Source organism: Motacilla alba, chromosome 2 (assembly GCF_015832195.1).
Source record: "Motacilla alba alba isolate MOTALB_02 chromosome 2, Motacilla_alba_V1.0_pri, whole genome shotgun sequence".
NCBI lineage: Eukaryota > Metazoa > Chordata > Aves > Passeriformes > Motacillidae > Motacilla > Motacilla alba.
In genome coordinates this window covers 112,425,884-112,444,913 of record NC_052017.1, presented here as the reverse complement: position 1 = coordinate 112,444,913, position 19,030 = coordinate 112,425,884, and the positions used below count along the sequence as shown (strand labels likewise).

General features: G+C 39.3%; 1 protein-coding gene across 5 annotated transcripts in view; it reads left to right on the top strand.

The window, feature by feature from the left end:
* The window catches only part of ATP6V1H (ATPase H+ transporting V1 subunit H), a 49,399-nt gene extending 40,138 nt beyond the window's left edge, over window positions 1–9,261 (top strand). For 4 of the 5 annotated variants that reach the window (XM_038127865.1, XM_038127866.1, XM_038127867.1 and 1 more), the window contains exon 14: window positions 6,995–7,173. In XM_038127865.1, the coding sequence (XP_037983793.1) occupies window positions 6,995–7,055 (61 nt within the window). In that variant the 3' untranslated portion in view covers window positions 7,056–7,173. Of the gene's footprint in view, window positions 1–6,994 lie in introns of all 5 variants that reach the window. The other variant, XM_038127864.1, reaches the window with a different exon arrangement.
* Window positions 9,262–19,030: the final 9,769 nt, after the last annotated feature.

Genomic DNA, 19,030 nt, shown 5'->3' with positions numbered 1-19,030 from the left:
ATTCCATGTAGGTGTAGAGGCAGTGTTTTTTTATTTGGCATGTGCTCTCTGGGATTCACACTATGCTCATGCTTTCTGTCATGAGATCTCTAGTCTTTGCAGAAACATATTTTAATATTACTAGAGCTTGTGTTAGCATGGAAGATATCAGATGTTCTGCTCAGTTTCCATTTTCTTTTTTCAAAGAAATTGCTTATTTTCATGAACTATGCTGAAAAACATGTCACCAAAGAAGTAAATTTTTGATAATTTACTTCTGATTAGTGTTCTTTAAAATCTGATTTCCTGATAGGAAAATTCAGTGAAACACTATTGATGTTAGTCATTCCTACATAAAAAGCTCTTAAGTGTTGTAAGCAAAAAAAATTCTTTGTGGTAACTAAATCTTCTGTTTTATATTAAAACTGTTTTCAAACCACGTTGCAAGGTTTAGTCAAGTGGGTTTTTTAAATTCACAAAATGGCTCTGTGTGTTAGTTCATAGCGTATCTTAAAAATGAAAAATGGCTGGTGCTTTGTCTCCCTTATAGAAAGACACATATTGAATTGGATTTCACAGTTTTTCTTTTAAAATCAAATACTTTAGTAATAGCTGTGTTATAAGAGCTCATTGATCTGCTGTTTCTTCAAAGCTTGTATATGAAGTTGTGAACTGGAAGTCTAGAATAACTCTTTCAAAGATTGGACAAAACCAGGGATACTGCTGAGAGGAAAGGAGGTTCTTGTAGTGTCTCAGTTTGAAGACTCACATTAATGCTGCATTTCATGTTATAAGGAGAGCTTTAAAGCTATGAGTAATGTTTTCAATTATCATGGTAATCTGTAGATTGTCAATTAATATTACTGCATTCAGCTGAAGAAAGGGCTCCATTTGGAAACACAAAGCACCTCTCATGTAATGTTCATAATCCTTCTGTACAACCATTCAGACTGTTTAGTTTTTATGTGCACATTGGAATGTGTTAGCATCTCTTTACTGTGAAAAATTAAACAGAATCAATGTCCTAGATTTTGTTTATCTTAACAGTTGTCTTTTGTTCTATTTGTTTGCATGAAGTGGAATCTGTTAAACTAAGTATTGAGAATTGCAGAGATATTTGCAGTATCTTTTCTGTCTTGAGGGCCACAGCCACATTTATAGGTCAAGGAGATACATGGTGAAAATCGCCATGGTTCCACTGAAAAAGATAATTTATAAAAATCTTCAGTTTGATGTGTTGGAGGCCCAAGCTGTTTGGTCAAAGTGTCTTTGATTCTGCTGTGTAGGTTTGTTTCTTTGTTTTTGTTGTTGGTTTGTGATGACTTACCTTCAAAACTACTCATGGTAGGCGTTGGTATAATAGACACATATTTTATATTCTATAATACCATTTTTAAATTGGAATATTTCATATTGCATAAATCCACTCATTCAAAGAAGAAAATTGTGTTCAGTAAACAAATGACAAAAGAGGACAGCAGTTCTCCAGTGGTAGCACTCCAGCTTTGGCAGTCTTCCCAGCCCAGCTCTCTAGGAAGATGTCTCTGTTTTTTACTTGGCTACTTTCATAACTGTTCTCTTCCTGTTTACTTCTGTGAAGAACATAATATTAGGAGGAGCATGTAATGTGTGTGTATATATATTTTTTTTCCTATACTATATATAGAAAAGATATATAAAAATGTGCAGCATTATAACTTCGGATCCAGCAGTAAGACAGGTTAATATTACATATCAGGAACCAAATATTAACATCACTCCAGGTTTGATTTGAACCTGTCTTCTTTATTTTCTTTCCTGGTTTCTGTGACTGTGGTGGGGAGGCAAATGCACCTGTGTTGGCCCCTGTGGAGCTCCACTTGCCTTTCTCCCAGCCACCACTAGTGTTAATGTGACGCTGCAGTAACCATGTTCATGGGAGCTTATTTGTAGAAACCAATTCACTTGGGAGTTAAATGAACGAAAGCTGCTGTCTCACTAGAATACCCTGGATGCCTTGTGAGAAAGAGGCCTACACAGCTGGAATGGCTTAAAGGGTGGGTGTTCCAGCTCTGTCTCACGTTGGATTAGGTGGAGACTAGACAGATGGTTGCAAACCTGGTCATGGTGTTGCCACTTCATGTTTACTGCTCAGAGGTTCCAGGGATGGTTATTCTGTGGAGTGTAACACTTACAAGACAATGTTTTCATGGGTTAGTTTAGCCTGCTTAGAATTGGGAACATATCAGTTTTGTGATTCAAATAGCTACTTGTAAAGCCACAATAAATAAGTAAATTTAGTCCATCTCTTTCTAGTCTAATAACTTCACTCCAGGTTAGTAGACCTCTAGCAGAAATGCAACATAGGGCTGGAAAAACGGATCAATTTATTAAAACTATTCTATCTGCTGTGTGTCCTGTGAACTTGTTTGTTTAGCTATTTGTCATATCTTTATGATTTGTCTGTAAACAGTGTATATGGGCAATGTCTTTTGAGTGTATTGAGTCAAATGGCAGACTTTTTGAAGGCTTTCTTTAGAACTAGATTTTCAATTTCATTTTCAAAAGTATGGGACTCTAGGTTTATGTTTAGATAGAGAAAAATAAAATCAATATTTTTATTTTGGTTTTTGTCAAAGAAAGGCATTCTGTTTCTTGGGAACCTCAGTCTGCTAAACCAAGCTAGAGATTGCAGATATTCAAGACTATCAAATATTTTTGGTAACTTCTTTAATAACCAAGATGCAAGAATTAAATGTAAGAAAATAGAAAATTTGAAAATGTCATCCTTCCTTTATTCTGTGCTTGGTCACCTTTTCTGCTTTTGCCTATTAATTTTCAATGTCCTTTAAAGGACAGGTAAATCTGACTGCACTGGAAATTGGAGTATAATAACACTGAAAGTAGTTGTACTTAAACTTCAAGGCTTGTTTGTTTTAACACCCTTAGGGATCTGTTGTGTGTGTCTTACAACTTTCCCTTCTATCATAGATTGTTTGTTGTTGACAATGATTTTTAGTACATGCTATATATTAGTATAAAATTTGTAGGTGGTGCCCTGTGCTAGTTTGCAATCCCCTTATGCCATATTCACTGAGTTTACAAGTTGGCTCAGTTCTGTGTGCCTTTTCCTAAATAGACTTAAAGCATTTGTTTCAATTATGGCAATTAAGTATATCTCTGCTTCCAGGTGTCTGTGGCTGTCATGAGAAAGAAAAACTGATTAAATTAAACAAAAGGAAGAAACAAATTAGAATGAGAATTAGAGATAAAATGAATTCTTGTATTCACCTGTAATCTTCCTTTTCTTCTTGGAAAAAGCACTTTGGGAACAACAGAAAATGTGTGTCTAAAAAGAGGCCTCAAAAAGGGGGAATTTCTAGTGTGGAAGGAATCTCACTTGGTCGTTCTAGTAAGAATGAAAATATTAATTTGCAAATGGAAATGACTTATTCTTCACTGTCAGACTTTTGGATGACCAGGGAAGTGAAAGTGTGTGGTGCTTCAAGTCTTGTTGGTCTGAGCTTTAATTGAGAAATTGAAGATTTTATAGCTAGTCTCAAAAGTGTACTGTAGTCTTCAGTACTACAGTTGCATGTTTGAAGCTTTTCTGCAGTGCAGAGGTAATATTTTTTGTTCTTTTAAATTTCTACTGAATCAGTTGTTTCATGTTTGAATGCTGTTAAACTTGTTTGCACTAGCTTCATCTGCTTTTAATAAGGATGGTTTTATGTTAAAGGAAATAAGAACGTGGCTAAACCTGACCTTTTTATAAAAGCCTTTCTGTTACAATGTGAGGAAAAGGGTTTAAAGTATATTGTAGTGGTCCAGTTCTTGGCCTTATAGCTTGCAATTAAAAAAAACCCCTAAGTCTAATACCTACCTCATTATTTTCTGTTGTAGTCTGCATCACAAATCTCAGATGCTGTTTTGATTATTTTATGAACTGATTTGTTATCTTATGACAAGATCCATCCTTTCATCATACCTGCTCTTATAGTGCAATGTGTTGAATGCTTGCATTCCTACAGGTGACTTTAATTTTGTGAGGTAAATAGTAATTTTAAAATCCCAGTTTTTTTCTTAAGATGCAGCTAAGTATCAGTGTAGGATAAAGTCTTAGACCCTTAATTTGCAATAGCATGGGGATGGACACTTATGTCCAACTTATGAGTGAAGGAGCTTACAGTGCTTCTTAACCTCCTGATGGGATGAAACACTGGTATTTGAATCTTCTTATTCTTTTTCTATATTTGAATCTTATTCTATATTTGAATCTTCTTATTCTTTTAATATGTGTTTTAGCAGAGGGAGAACAGGGTCCTACTTAACATTTTGGAGCAGGTCCAGAGGAGAGCTCTGAAGATGATTTAGAGGCATGGAACACTTGTGCTGTGAGGAAAAGCTCGGAGTTGGGGTTGTTAAGTCTGGACAAGTGAAGTCTCTGGGGAGATATTAGAGCACCTGTACAGTACCTAAAAGAGGCCTACAGGAAGGCTGGAGAGGGCCTTCTCACAAGGCCAAGGGATAATGGCTGTGAAATTAAACAGAGCTGAGTTAGATTAGATATCAGAAAGAATAATTTCCTGTGAGGGTGGTAAGACACTGGAAGAGGTTTCCCAGAGAATCAGTGGATGCCCCATCCTGTGGAGTATTCAAGGCCAGGTTGGAGGGGGCTCTCAGCTACCTGGTGAAGTGGAAGGTGTTCCTGCCCATGGCAGTGGGTTTGGAATCAGATGATCTTTAAGGTCCCTTCCAACCCAAACCATTCTATGATTCCACGTTCATCTAATCTAGACCATGCAATAACTTGACCTGGTTTAACCAGTGACCCTCAAATGGAAGTACAGAAAATTAAGTGATCCTTCTAACAGCTTGTAATGTAAGGTTTTTGCATTTCAGTGGCCTTTGGTGGTGGCTAAAGAGTTCATGGGGTAGGAACACTGTGGGATTTTCACTTGGGTTTGCAGCATGACAATGTCAAGATGTAACTGCAGGTACTCATTCTGTATGGGGAAATGGAATGAGAGCTTTTCCTCTGGACTTAAACCTTACACCTACAAAAGGTTTTGTATGGAAGATACTGTTCTACTTACTGTAGAAGTTGAATATGTCTGTGAAGGCACTAAGTACCTACAAAATGTGCTACTACTCTGCTGCCTTGGAGATTTTTGCTGACTGCACTGCACTCTAGTGGGGTTTTTAGAAAGCCTTGGCCGTACATCTGAAACAGTGTAAGCTTTGCAATAGTTGTAGTGTTATGGATTATTAGTTTGATTGATTTCCCTACTTTGAAGTAATAGTGTGGGAATTTCACATTCAATATGATTCGTCTGTGCTTTAAGAATAAATTATGTTGTGGGCTTGTAATATGATGAGCAGAGCCATGCATGCAGCAAGTGTCAGTTGGTTTCAAGGCTGGCTGCCAGAGAAGAAATACTAGAATCAGTACATGCATATAGGCATGAAACAAATGAAAAAAAAAAAGACAACCAAAAACATAGAAGGAGCAGAAAGAGGTTTGGTGAGTGTGGAAGCTCTTCCATAGTTACTGTCTTGTGATTTCGGATGACTGTCAAATTTTGTTTTGCTGGTACAGTTTTGAGTCCTGCAAAACCTCAAGAGAGCAGCTCATTTCCTTCTTTGCCAGCAGGAGCCTCTACTTTTAGGGTGATAACCTGTCTGTTATGAGCAGGAGGTGTATCTATTAAGTGGAGCCCAAGCATTAAAATACTGTGATTTTACAGCAACAGCTGATGAAGCCATAAATAAAGGTGCTAAACCATAACATATGGTTCAGCATACAAATTATGTGTTATTTTCTTTTCTAGAGGTGTTTGAAGTGAGCGTTTTGTAGGAACTTTTGCTTTTCTGGATGCCTAATGTTAAAACTGAGAAAAGTGGTGTTGGGTGGTGCAGCTGAGGTGCTGAACTTCATTGTGCAATAGGAATTGCAATGCATAAGGGATAACTGTTCAACAGGATGCTATGCTGAAAACTAGTTTTTGAAACGTGCAAAAAACATGATATTTTAATTTTTTTTTCATAAAGCAAAAGCACATACTCTTGAGTTATGTGGGGTTTTTTTTGAGACTTCTTTCTGCACATCATCCCTCTGAGATGCTTCTAGTGCTTAACCTGTGTAGGTTGAAATATCTGTGTAGTGACAAAGCACAGTACTAAGTGTATGATCAGCAGTAGAAAAAGAACGCCTACATTTCACGACTCCTGAAACTCTCTTTCACTTGATACCGTGGTACAATTATTGTATTTTCTGTGACAAGCAGCAACCCAGGTACTATTATTAACGACCGCTTTCAGCTTTTTGTGGTTCTTTTTTGTGAAGTGTTGATCTGCTTTCACAAAAGAGAGTGAAGGACTGTAACATTCAGAAGAACTGTGCAGTATTTTTCCATGGGATTTAGACACTGTTGCTCAGGGCAAGTGCCAATAATCTGGGAGATGTTCCAGTGTTGAGAGGAGAGATATAAAGTAAGTGGCTTAGTGCACTTCAAAGTGCAAGTGAGGAAAACACTTTAAAGAGGATGTTGGTATACAGTGGGCCTGGATTGATTATCTTTTATTTTTGTCAACTTGAATATGTAGTTATTGAGTCAGTGTCTATTTGCTTGCCTATTGTATTGCCAGTATGTCCTTTGTGTTACGCGTGCTCCTGCAGCTGGGTTGTTGAAAGGGATGCTTTTAAATGTTTTGCCACAGCTTCTAAAATACATATTTTAACAAGCAAAATTTATCTGCTTCATGGGTGTTCTGTGTCAGTTGTCAGGGCTTCTAAATGCTCCCATTGGGCTCTTTCCTTTTCTAGACAGCTTTGTTATGTTTGATTTGTACTTTATTTTCATAGGGCAGGTGATGGATGCTTGGGGGTGCTCATTGTTGCTCCAGTTTGACATTATTTGAGGGATTAATTCTGAACTTAAAGCTCTTTCTTCTTTATACACTTCATAATTCCTGCCACTGTTGCACTCCCCACTCTCAAGAACATTTCTCAATCTAATTTTTTGTTGTATTTCAGGGAATACCTTGGGAAGCAGTTGCAGTCCGAACAACCTCAGACAGCCACTGCACGGAGCTAAGCACTTCCATCAGTTCATGCAGTTCGTGCTTACAATTACAGTGTGTTTCTCTTTAAATGAATACAAAGGAAATTCTGAAATCACATGCTCTTTGTCTGCTGCCGGTGCATAAACATTCCAACTTTCCTCTAGTGTTGTTGGCTTACTAAAAATTTGTTTGTTCAACTAGTTCTACTGATTATGCCTATTAGCTTCTTGTTCTATTCTGAATGTATATGAAGAAATGTGGCTAATATATTGCATTTGTTTTATGTATTTATTCTCATAATAAAGACTATTATTAAAGGATATCCGTTCCACAATGGATATTATAATTAGCCTAGAAAAATTGTTCTTTTCTTTTAGTGGCTTATCAGTGTTTTCACTTTCCAGGAAAAGTAAGTTGTCCCCTTATGTCTCAGACAAATTAATAAAGCTTGAACTTAGTGTTTCATAGAAAGTGCAATAGCTTAAGAAATATTGATTATCAATACTAAAATATATACCAAGTCTCAAAAGAGTTTTAAAATTGTATATAAAAGCAAATGTATGGGTGGGGCTTTTTTTGGGGGGTGGGGTAGTTCTCTTGTTAGAAACTACATTAAAAAATCTGGAAATGAGAAGAGGAAAAGAAAATGAGCACTCCTCCATCAGTGAAAACATACAGGGCTAATAATCTTGAGGGTATAACACCAGTGGTTAAGGCTATAGAGCAGAGATCAAGTTGAGGGTGTTTTTTTTTTTTTTTTAATGTGCACTACTAATTGCTGAAATTGTAATTTCATGGAGTTTTTGGTTATTGAAAATACTTATAAATGTTAGGGTTCTCATTTCATTCCAAAATCCACTGTATTTCTTTTATATTAAGCTAGATAATTTGGCTGTCAATATTTTCTGTGTTTTGTAGCTTCTGACAGTATAAAGTATGTAATCAATAAATTTAAGCTGATCTTGGCTTGGCATATGAGAATAGTTGCGTAGATAGAAGCCGGGCTCCAGGCACTTGCAACACCAAGCAGTTAATATTCTTGTATTCATTATTAGATTCATTATTAGAATTTATTATTAGAATTCATTATTAGAATTAAAAAAAGAAAAGTGATCATAATTCTTAATCTTGTCAGTGTCACTTGAGGTGCAAGTCTCTGAGGAAGCTTAGAGTACTTTATCATCAAGTGAAAAGACTAATTGGGAAAACTTTCCTTATCCAGCCTGGGTTTTCATCGTATGTAATTAAAATTTGACCATTGTTGCAATGGAGAGAGAAGAGAATTAGAGGACTACAGGTTGATGATTTCTTGGTCTGCTTAATTAAAATTGAATTGTGTAGCTTAATGACTGTTGCTTACTTTTGCATATAGAAGGCTAAGGCCTTGATATTGTAGTCGGTATCACAAGACTAGATGCTGAAGCCTGAAAAGAATTAACCCTCACTCCAACTAAAGTCAGTTTATGTGAGTAGATCTTAGCACTGCATATTCCCACAGTGCTGGGGGATACAGGTGGTGTGGGAAGCAGCTGGGAGAGCAAGGGTGCACCTACACTGCCATTCTTACCTTGGGTCAGTTGAATGCTCTTGAAATGAATCTCTGAGTCCTCCCTGCATTTCACACTTCAATTTACACTGCATGGTGGTGTCAGCCCATGAATGGGCTTCTTCTCCAATCAAGCTGAATCTCAGGATGCACATCTTGCATGATGTATGCCACGCGGTACATCCTGTGTGTCTTGGCTACGTGGCAAGTGTTCAGTCTACTGGACCATGTAAGATTTTGTTTGAAGTATGGCCTTAGAAATGCGTGCAGAGTGAATGCTGAATTAGCAACAAGGGTCTTGCTCTACAAATCAGCTTTGTGTCACACTTGACAATGAGAGCAGGGCCTAGACTGCTCTAAAAGATTGGTCCTATGGTTACAGCTGTAATGTTGGGTCCAAGAACTATGACATGGCATTAATGAGAAAGGAATGTCTCCCCACCTTCAAAACCAAGTGTGTTTCCTTTTGCAAAGGGAACAATAAAGCACTGCTGGGTAAGGAGATCAGGGATTGAATCGTAGAAGTAAACAGGATGAGTACTAACACTGGAAACCTCTTCAGTTCTGGAGGAGCTAGAAATAACCAAGTTACTCAAAATTGGAAACAGAATTGCTTACAGGTTGACCTAAAACATCTGAGTATTATTTTCATGTATTATACAAATAAATTCTCCTCTCCTGCTTTGCTAGTATTATCCTGTGCATAATTTAATTCTTCATCATGTGGTGTGTTTATAAGCTGTATGATACCTGGCATTCTCTGACATTTAGTCACCACCTTGTGTCCAACAGCTCTCTAATTAAAGCAATGGTTCTGAAGTTTCACTTATATCCCTGTATGTTATTGATGTCCTGGTGCCTGTGAAACCCGAAAGCCTGCAAGCTCTGAGATTTCCAGCTGCCAGTGGTAACATTCAGGTGGCTCAAAGCTTGGATCTCAGTGAGTTCCTGCCAACAATTGTACCTTAAGAAGCCTGGAAACCTGCCGGGAAGGGAGGACTTTGTTGTGCAGCCAGTAATTTGGACTCAAGCTGCCAGAGCTGAGATTTCTGCAGGAGTCAGACTGCTCATGGTGTCCTACACATCCTGGGGAACCTTGGCATAGCAGAGAGCTGCAGAGCAATTTCCAGATGTGGGTTCTTCCTCTCCTATCTATCCCACTTGTTGGCAGTGAAAGGCCTTCATCCATGGTCCCAAGAGAGAAAGGAGGACAGAGCTGTTGAGCTTTTAACCTTTGGAATCAGGAAAATAAACCAAAAGTTTTTGTTGAATTTTAATTAATAAAACTTTCTACTGAATTTTTTTTTTTTTTTTTTTTTTTTTTTTTTTTTATGTCTCAGAAGCCTAGTGCTAGCTTTTGCTACTGAGTGTTGTTTTTACTATTAACCTGTTTGCATCACACACTTTATTTGCTCAGCCTGTTTCTCCCAAAATCTGGCATGGTGCTGGCAGGCAGATGCCATGGTGGCATGTTGGGTGCTTCAAGGCTGTGTGATGATGGTGTGGGTAGAGCACAGTGTCAGGAAGAGAAATGTGTGCCAGCAGCTTCCTTTGTTCTCTCTGGTGATGTGAAGATTTAGAGATGGCTGGAGATGAGCTGCCATGGACCAGATGACTAACATGCTCCTAAAGCGAGGAGATACAGTCACCATCCTCCACATTAAGGTAATCAATCTTCTCTGGGAGAAATTCGCCATTTTCCTAACTTTTCCTAACTTTTGGTTTCACTCTTATGTTTCATCCAACAATAAATGGAGTTTAATTTTCCTTTAATTTTCCTGAAGTTTAATTAAAGTAACAGAGCCTTTGAAATCTTTAGATAAACTGACTTTCAAGTCTTGTATTTGAGATTTCTTTTACTTTTCTGGTTAAATGACTTTCTCTGAACTTTGGCTTGGTCTGAAATCTGAAAGGGAAATAAATTTGAGTAAGTTTTCAAGACACAGCAACTGTGAAAAGAATTTGAACCTGTAACAATTCTATGTAGGAGGGATGCATGATGAAGTACTGGCACCTAGAACTAAGGCAGGAAAATGCCTTTAATCATGTGCTTACTGAATGTTTATTATTCCCACAAGCTGGTTGAGATCTTAATGCCTGCAGTCAGGTTGGGAGGAGGTCAGATTTTGCTCTTGGCCAGTGGGATATTCTGCTGGAAACAAACCAGGGGATGGGTTGCCCAGGCCCTGGGTGTACCATGCTACCTCACACCTCTTTTCAGAATCTCATCTGAGCTTCACAAAACCTTTGTGCACCTGCATGAACAAATGAAGATGGTCACTCATTTCTAATGCTTGGAGCTGCTGGGTCTATACCTTTGCAGGAATATGACATGCTGGTTTTGTGCAGTAAGTGACAAGGACTCGGGGAAATTGGTTGACTCATCTCTATACAAAAGCTTTTGCTTTTCCCTTTGGCAGCTTTTGCAGAATAGTTGGGAGTTGTCTTCTTAGAGCCACATGTTGTCAGAGCTGAGAAGAGAGCTCGTGCTCTCGTGATGACCAGGTATGTTATTAATTGTATTTGCTTCCTCTTAGACTCCAAAGTGATTATTAAAAAAGTCTGAACTGCTCTTAAGATTTACAAATGGCCAAGGGGATCATCACTTGAATACCACAGAAAGCAACAAACTGTCTTGCAAATGTTGTGTGCTGCATTTAGGGAGTTACCTCAGAACTCTCTTTACATTGTGGTGTGCATGTTTCACTGGCACAGCTGGTTCTGAGATGCATGAGACATTGCTGAACACAAGCTGTGCTAAAAACTGCCAGTATCCTTTGCTTAAGAGTATTTTTTATGGCCTGCCCCTTGGCCTTACTGATGCTTTTAACCTAAATTACTGTATAGTAAGGAGCTATTTGTTTCTCTTTGTTATGTCCAAGATTATTTCTGTACTATGGGAAATTAATTTTAATTTGAGGCAAAACTGGAAAAAGGAAAAAAAAATCCCTCTTCATATAAAAGTGGACAGAAAGAATATACATATATATATATATAATTCATAATCTCACAGATTTTCCCATAAGTGCACAATTTTTTACCTCTGTGTGAAAACTAAATCTGCAAAAGAGAAGAATTAAGGTTTTCAAGAGCCATCTTTGGTGCCTTTCTGAGCATATTCCTAATATCATTTTTCCAAGGCTCTTCAGTTTGCTGTGTCTGGACTCTTTGCAGAGACAAACTGTCAAGGTGAAAATAATTTTTTGAGTGTCAGTCATTAAGTATTTTAAAAAGGCTGCATGTATCCAGCTCTGCCAAGAATGGGCAAAGAAACTGGGCAGCTGATTGCAGCAATGACAGTTAAAACCTATTGATTTGGAAATCACAGAACTGCTACAATATCAGACTATTTTATAGGAAGAAAACATGATAAATTGTGGACTTAAAGGTCATCATTCTCTAGGCAATTTTCATGTGGTAAGGAAGGGTGCAAAACAAGTCTGTTCTGTCAGGTGTAGGTGGCTAAAATGCAGCTTCGGATTATGAGTCTGTCAGTGTGGGGATCATGGCAACAGCTTTTTTTTTTTCTGCTAGAAGATCACAGGCTATCTCCATCTTTGGAGATTTGCAAAGATTACAATGCATTTACAAAGAATCACTTTATCTGGCTTCCCCAGCCGGTTGCCCTTGAAAGAAGCTGGTCCTCTCCTCTCCAAGTGTCTGGGCAAGAGAGCTCTGATGAAATACGAAAATCCATCTGGGATGTCTTTGGTGAAGTCCTTTCAAAGGAAGTGCATAAATTGTACCTTCTGTTGTGTGTCTGAATGTCACACCTCAAAATTTCAGTTTTTAGGTGTCATCTGGTTCTTTCTGTATTATATTCTAATTTCTCTTAGAATTGGTAGAATTCACAATTTAAATATATTTTGTTGCTATGTCAAGCAGATGATGGATGAGACCTAGAATAAGGGAAATGTTTTCGAAAAAATAGTTAATTTCCTCTGGTAAGAAAAGACTATTTATGCCTTTTTTATCTTGCTGTATTTTATCTGTTTTTCTTATATATTCTAGTTCAAACTCTCTCAAATACTATTTCTAAAGAACTAGTCAAGATTTTTATAATTTTGCTCTTAATCTGACAAGCCTGTTTTCTTTTTCTTTTTTTTTTTTTCCACTTAGAGATATTGAATGTCCTGAATTTTATCACCTCTGACTTCACATGCACAGTGCTGATTTTTTTTCTTCTAAGAAATCTGGAATGGGATGAAATCTTTCCTTAAAGAGAATATATTAAGCTTCCTAGATTTTGTGTCTAGGAAAGTTTCAACTTTCTTACCTAAATAGACTTTAACCTGGGCTGAACTTCATGACTCTGACTGCCCTGCAGGGACTAGGCACTGTAACTTCTTTTAGTCTGTTTGTCCTGTCATGCCTCTGTGCCCTTTCTGGAGATAAAAGGAATTTTGTTCATTTCTGGAATCTTCCTTTTATGGTCTTTATTTCCTAACCCTACCTTCCTAACTTCCGTGAACTCTTGTGATGTTGTAAGTCAGCGTGGAGGACAAGTGGTGTTGTCCATCATTCCATCAAAACACTGGGATATTTTTCATCTTCTGTTCTCCATCCTGTGTCCCTGCTCTCAATGCACAGTCTGAATTTCCCGTTGGCTGGTTCATTGCATGCAAACCAACTGTACACAAGTGAGGACTTTCATCTCTTCTACTGGGATGACCAGTGGTCTACTCTGGCCTTCCTTTCTGCTACATAATCTCTGGCATATTTTATGAAAATTTTGGATTCTGAGTTTGTATTTTGAGGAGACAGAGATGTTTCTTTCTGGAACAATGGGGATGCAAACACAAATCTCTTGCTGGCTGTGAGACTACTGTTTAAACTTTTGTTGTAGTCAGATATGGCAAATCACAGTTTTAAAAAAACATTTTAAAAGCCAGTTCATAAAGGCCATTTTCATGAAGTGCTTGTAATAGATGTATTTTGCTTTCCCTCTGGTCATACCTCACAAGATTCAGGCTCTGCAATATTAGCAGCATGATACTTGAAATTTAATCCGTGTGCCCTGAACTCAGTAGCCTGACAGAATTAGGTAATGTATTATCAATATAAATTAATTCTGAAATAAATGAATAGTAACAAAAATAATAAAAATTGACTTTTTTCTAATTGGTTTCCTAATTGCCATAAATTATTAGCAGGGAAGTGTAAACCACATTTTGAGAAACACTGAAAGGAACTCCATTGCATCTTGTGTAGATAATACTAATGACTTACACAAAAGGAAGTAAAATCTTAGTCTTTGTCAAGGTAGACTGCTCTGTGCCATTTAACTCTCCCACTGGTAAGTGTCTCAAGCCATATTTAATTTGAAAAATCTGTGATGCAACATCTCTAGCTGTTTGCTTTTCCCTTGTCCCCAACTGAGGACGTTTGTCAGGTAAAGGGATGTCAAAAGAGCTCAGCAAGTGGAGGATCTCAAGCTATCCTTCAGCTGTCAAAAGCTGGTATGGCCTTGCAAAAGGTGTACAACAATTGATGCTGTTGACTTTTCTCCTCTCTCTCTGTAGACAGACAGCTACCACCTGGTTTGCCTTGGGGAAACAATCCAACAAATCCAACCCCTTGAGGACAGTGTGCTGAGGCTTCAGCTCAGCACACACGTGGCTGTGTCACTGTCCCCTGAGAGTGGCTGGGTTAACTCCCTGGCGCAGTGCTGTGTCTGCAGACATGTGCCAGCTCCAAGGGCAGGGGAGAACTGCTCTGCATTCCCACTTGACCTGCTAGCTCTCTGGAAGCCTGGCAAAGCAGCAGAAGGAGTCTCATGGCTTGTGCTGAATGTATTTCATTGCTGCCAATCTGTTGCCTTCCCTAAGCAGACCTGCAGCTTCATTTTTCTCTCTTCCACTATGTCTGCAGGAAAACGTGGTTCCCCTGAGGCACAAACACCAAGCAAGCCAGGAGAGGTGGTATTTTCTCCTGGTGCAATTATGGCTAAAAAGCTCCATGCAGCTTTTCCAGGGGTGAGAATTGTTAGTACTTCCTTTAAAGCTACAATTTTTTAGTTTTGACTATATTCTTTTTCTATTATGTAACACTTAGAAATTGCAGATAAAACTTGTCATTTTGTGAAGTGGCAGGCAAACTATTACCTACTGAAGTGCCTGTGAAGCGAGGGAAATAGAGTCAGACCTGATCAAATGGTGCTCCTGAGACTTACTCAAAGGGCCAGTAATAGTCTTGTGGCTTTCTACCTTTAGACTGATGTGTGTGCCATACCTGAGAGGTCATCATTCACCAAATGGGAGGAGCTGGGTGGGTTGTGCAGCTAAAAATACTCAGCAACATAGTCTGTGCAGCTGAAGGATTCTGCTGTGTCCCTGTTGCCTGGCTGGGGAGTTGGGGCAGGGAGATGGCCTGGAGGATCCTTGGTAATCACCCAGGTCCAGGTGATGGGGAGGTTTGGGGTCTGTGAAGGGGTACTAGGGGGAAATGGGCAGCTTCCTCTAGGTTCTACCTGGATTGTTGTTTTGGTAAGTTCACTTTTTTCAAGCCCCAACATCCTGGTTTTGGTCTTGGACAAATTAAAATGATGCCTTACATACCTGAAGTATGTAATAATTTCTGTTTTGCTTTCAAAGAGCCTCCTCAGTGATGACCAAAGGCAAAAACCCTTAATGGTTTTGTGACTTTTCTGAGCTTTAAGAACCTCTGCTGCCAGATCAGGTGGTAACTCATCTGTCCATTTAAAGTACCTTTTGGCTATTGTCTTTTGAATACAATAATTGCCATGAAAGGCCCTTACAATGAGGTCTGCATAAAGCTTCTTTAAATGTTTGGGAATTTGCTTCTAATAAACATTACTTTAGTTGAAATGCATGCCCTTTCCCTAGCATTTTCGAAAATGAGTATCTGGTGAGTCACTAAAGTGGTGACCAAAGTAGAGGAAAGTGCTTTTTCTCAGCACAACTTTGTATTAAAAGAATTAAAACTAAAGGCTGCAACATTATCTGGAGCCCCTGTGTAGCATAAATAACTTAGTGATGCTGCTTAATTAAAGCAGTGCTTGGGAATACTGTTTAGTCATCACTGTTTTAGCCCAGGATGTGTAATAAGCCAAAGAGGTTGAACCAAAGCAATCTGTGTTCTGATGCAATTTGTTATGATGGGTTTATGCCAGGGGAAATGAGCAGGCTCCACAGCCAGCTTGCTGTGTAGCCTCCCTCCTGAGGCATGGCATCAGGAGGACACTGGTTTGTGCTAAACAAGAAGGTTTTTCAGGAGAAGTGCCCAGCTCTTTTGGCAGACACCAAGAGCGGTGCAGGGCATTGCTTGGTCACCCCGCCCTCCCCAGACTGCTGCGGCAGCTTGAGCAGGGCACCAGTCAGGGATCTGCTGTGTTTAACTGCTCTGGTGCACTGCCCTACTGTCAAAGTGATTCCTGATTTCATCCCTTTTAAAGGCTAATTCAGTGATCTGGTTTCCCTGGACAGATCCTTGCAGAGGCCTCTCTCTCCTGAACTGGAGGATCCAGGCACGTGCAAATGTCTGTGCAGGAGGTGATGGTGCAGCAGGGAATGGAGGAGCTTTGCACTGGGAGATGGGAGGGCTCTGAAGCAAAGGCACTCCCCTGCTTCCCTGTCAGTATTTCCTAGGGCTTAACCACTATCCCTGAAGGACTGTGGATCCTGGAATTTGCAGAAGCAGAGCATTGTCTTGTGATTGTAAGAGAAGTTCATGGAAGATCAGCAAAGGCCTGGCTTGCTGGTTCTGGGTCCCCACTCTCAGGGAATGCAATATCAACTGTCTTTGTTTTAAGTGTTAATCCTTTCTCCTGTTTTTCCTGTTGGAAGACTGGACCAGAAACCCATTCCTCTGGTGGCTTTAAGCCTTCCTGCTTCCAGATCTACTGAAGCTGTGGTAAGGATCACAGAATCACAGGATGGCAGGGGTTGGAAGGGACATCTGAAAACCATCAAGTCCAAGTCCCCTGCTAAAGCAGGCTCTTCCCCAGCAGGTTACACAGGAACACATCCTAGTGGGTTTTGAATATCACCAGAGGAGTCTCCACAACTTCTCTGGGCAGCTCTGTCCCACTCCAAACAAAGAAGCTTTTCCTCATATTCAAAAGAAACTTTCTGCATTTCAGTTTGTGCCCTCATCATGGGTATTTTTATTTACTCATTCTTGTGCTGGTATTTTCCTACAGCTGCTGAAACTTGGGTGACAACAGCTTTCCCCCAGACACCTCCTCTAGTAAATTAGAGAGGAAATCACTTAGAAATAATGTTACCTCTGTTTCTAAGGGATCCTGATATTGCAAACTCTGCTTTCCTCCTCAAGCCAGAATGCAAAAATGAAGATCATCACTGACTTGAGGTGTCAGAAGGTCCTGACATGAGCCTCACATCCATGTTAGAAAGAACTGGTTTATGAAACATGACTGTGTGTCTGTTATCTATAATGGAGTTGATGCCTCCTCCCAAAAAGAAAAATCTTAAGCATGAGGGCACAGGCAGAACTCATAAGGTGGTGTGGAGCCCAAATTACCATGTGGGTATGCTGTGTTTTTATTGTCTTTGCCAGGTCAGACTCATGGCTGTCTGGGAAAGGTTGCAGTATTAGACCTACATTTAAAATGCCTTAATTAAGTTGTTTACTCACACAACAATTTTTTGTTTGCTTCTGTAGGAGAGCAAATCAGCTTTTGTTAATGTGGTACTTCATCATTATCTTGTGACTGAGTCTGCCGGCTTGTCTTTATTTCACACAAAAAGAACCATTCTGTGACAATACACTTGAGTACCATTACCTGAATTTGCTTTTTTTCTCTTGCATCTGAGGAACTCAGTGGCCAAATCTGTCAATTTTCACTTCCCTCTTAACCATCCTGAATCATTTGGGTATTATATACTATTGCTATAGTCCATTCCCATGGCAATTTTCTTTTGAAGATAATAGGGAACTCACTTCGGTTGTCTCAAGCTCCATTCCCCCAAATCTGTTTTCTTTCTTTGGGCAGTCTCTTTTTGATCTGAGTGCAAGGATGTTCTGTTCACATCACAGAGGTGTTCTTGTTTCATCAGTGCCATCACAGTGACCTCATAATTTATTTCATGTGTAGCAAGATGAAGATTTGAGGGGAAGATATGAAGCATTAAGTAGGTGTTCAATCAGAGATAACTCTGTGCTGCCTTATTAATCTGATGAGGAAAGAGTTACTGCCTTTCCCATGCTAGCCCATTTCATATCAGTATTTTGGGTCTACCTGTCCTCCCCCACTTGTGTCATTTATTCTCTTCATCCTTCACTAGCTGATAACCCAAAATATCACCAACATAACCTAAATATTGGCTGCTCTGAATGAGCCCATCTGCGTTCCTGAGGAATATAACTAGTATGATTCTACAAAAGCTTTTAAAGCTTTGGAAAATCACTGTATGTAAGGGTAATTTCTATATATTTTTTGATATGTGTGTATGTGTGTTTTCCTGATTTTGTTAGCAGAGAGGATGAAGCTTTCCTGCTTTCTCTGGTTGTGGAGCTAAGGAGAAGTTAACTCCTGGTTTTGCTTGCAAGACTTAAAAGTCTTTTAACATGTTTTCCTGAAATGCAGGACTACTTTTGCATGCATGTAGCTACATAACAAACTCTACTTAAGAGGATTTGCAGTCGTCTTCCTAGGCTAATTTTCCTGGAGGTGTTTCTGAAGTTTAACAGGGTGATTGTTAAGGCAGCAGGATTTTTTTCCTTATTTTTGTAGTCTTAAAATTTTTGTTTAGGTGATGAGCTGTTGGTGATTTGTTCACCTTAAAGAAATTGTTTAATAATGGTATTGGTAACTGCTCTGACCATCATGCACATTTACCTCAAAAAGAGATAATTATCAGCTGTTGAATTAATGTTGCAAACATAAGGCTCTCCAAGAGAATGAACTGGGGGCTGGAGGGTCCCCAGTATTGGAATCAGTATCTTTGGATGGTTGTAGTTTGTATCCAGCTCCAAGTGGACAGTGGAGCCGATGCTGGAAACAGGCTGTCTCTTGATGCATGACACTGGAAATTAACATTGGAAACTAAATATTGGGGCATATCCTAACAGCGGTCCCAGCCGGGGAATTACGAGCATTGACTCCATGATTGCAGCAGGCTGATCAATTGCTTTATTGTGCTATATTGTCCTGGTTTAGGGCAAATTGGGAGAAAATCTCCAAAAGGGGGCCCCTCCAGAAAGCAAACCCACACGGCTCCTCCCCCCAACCGGTTCAGGAAGGATTCCATGGAGAGAAGTGGAAAGTACCTGTTTATTTAACAGGCAAAGCACCCCCCAGCAGACAGAATGAACAATACCAGATGACAACACTCTTTCACCGCTCTGAAAAGGATGACAAATTCAGAAAGTCTCTCCTGGGAGTGGTCGCTCTGTTGTCAGTCCCTCCGCCACTGGGGATGGCTGCTGCAGGCCACAAGGTGCAAACTCTGGGTGTTTCCCAGGTCCCAGTCCAGAGCA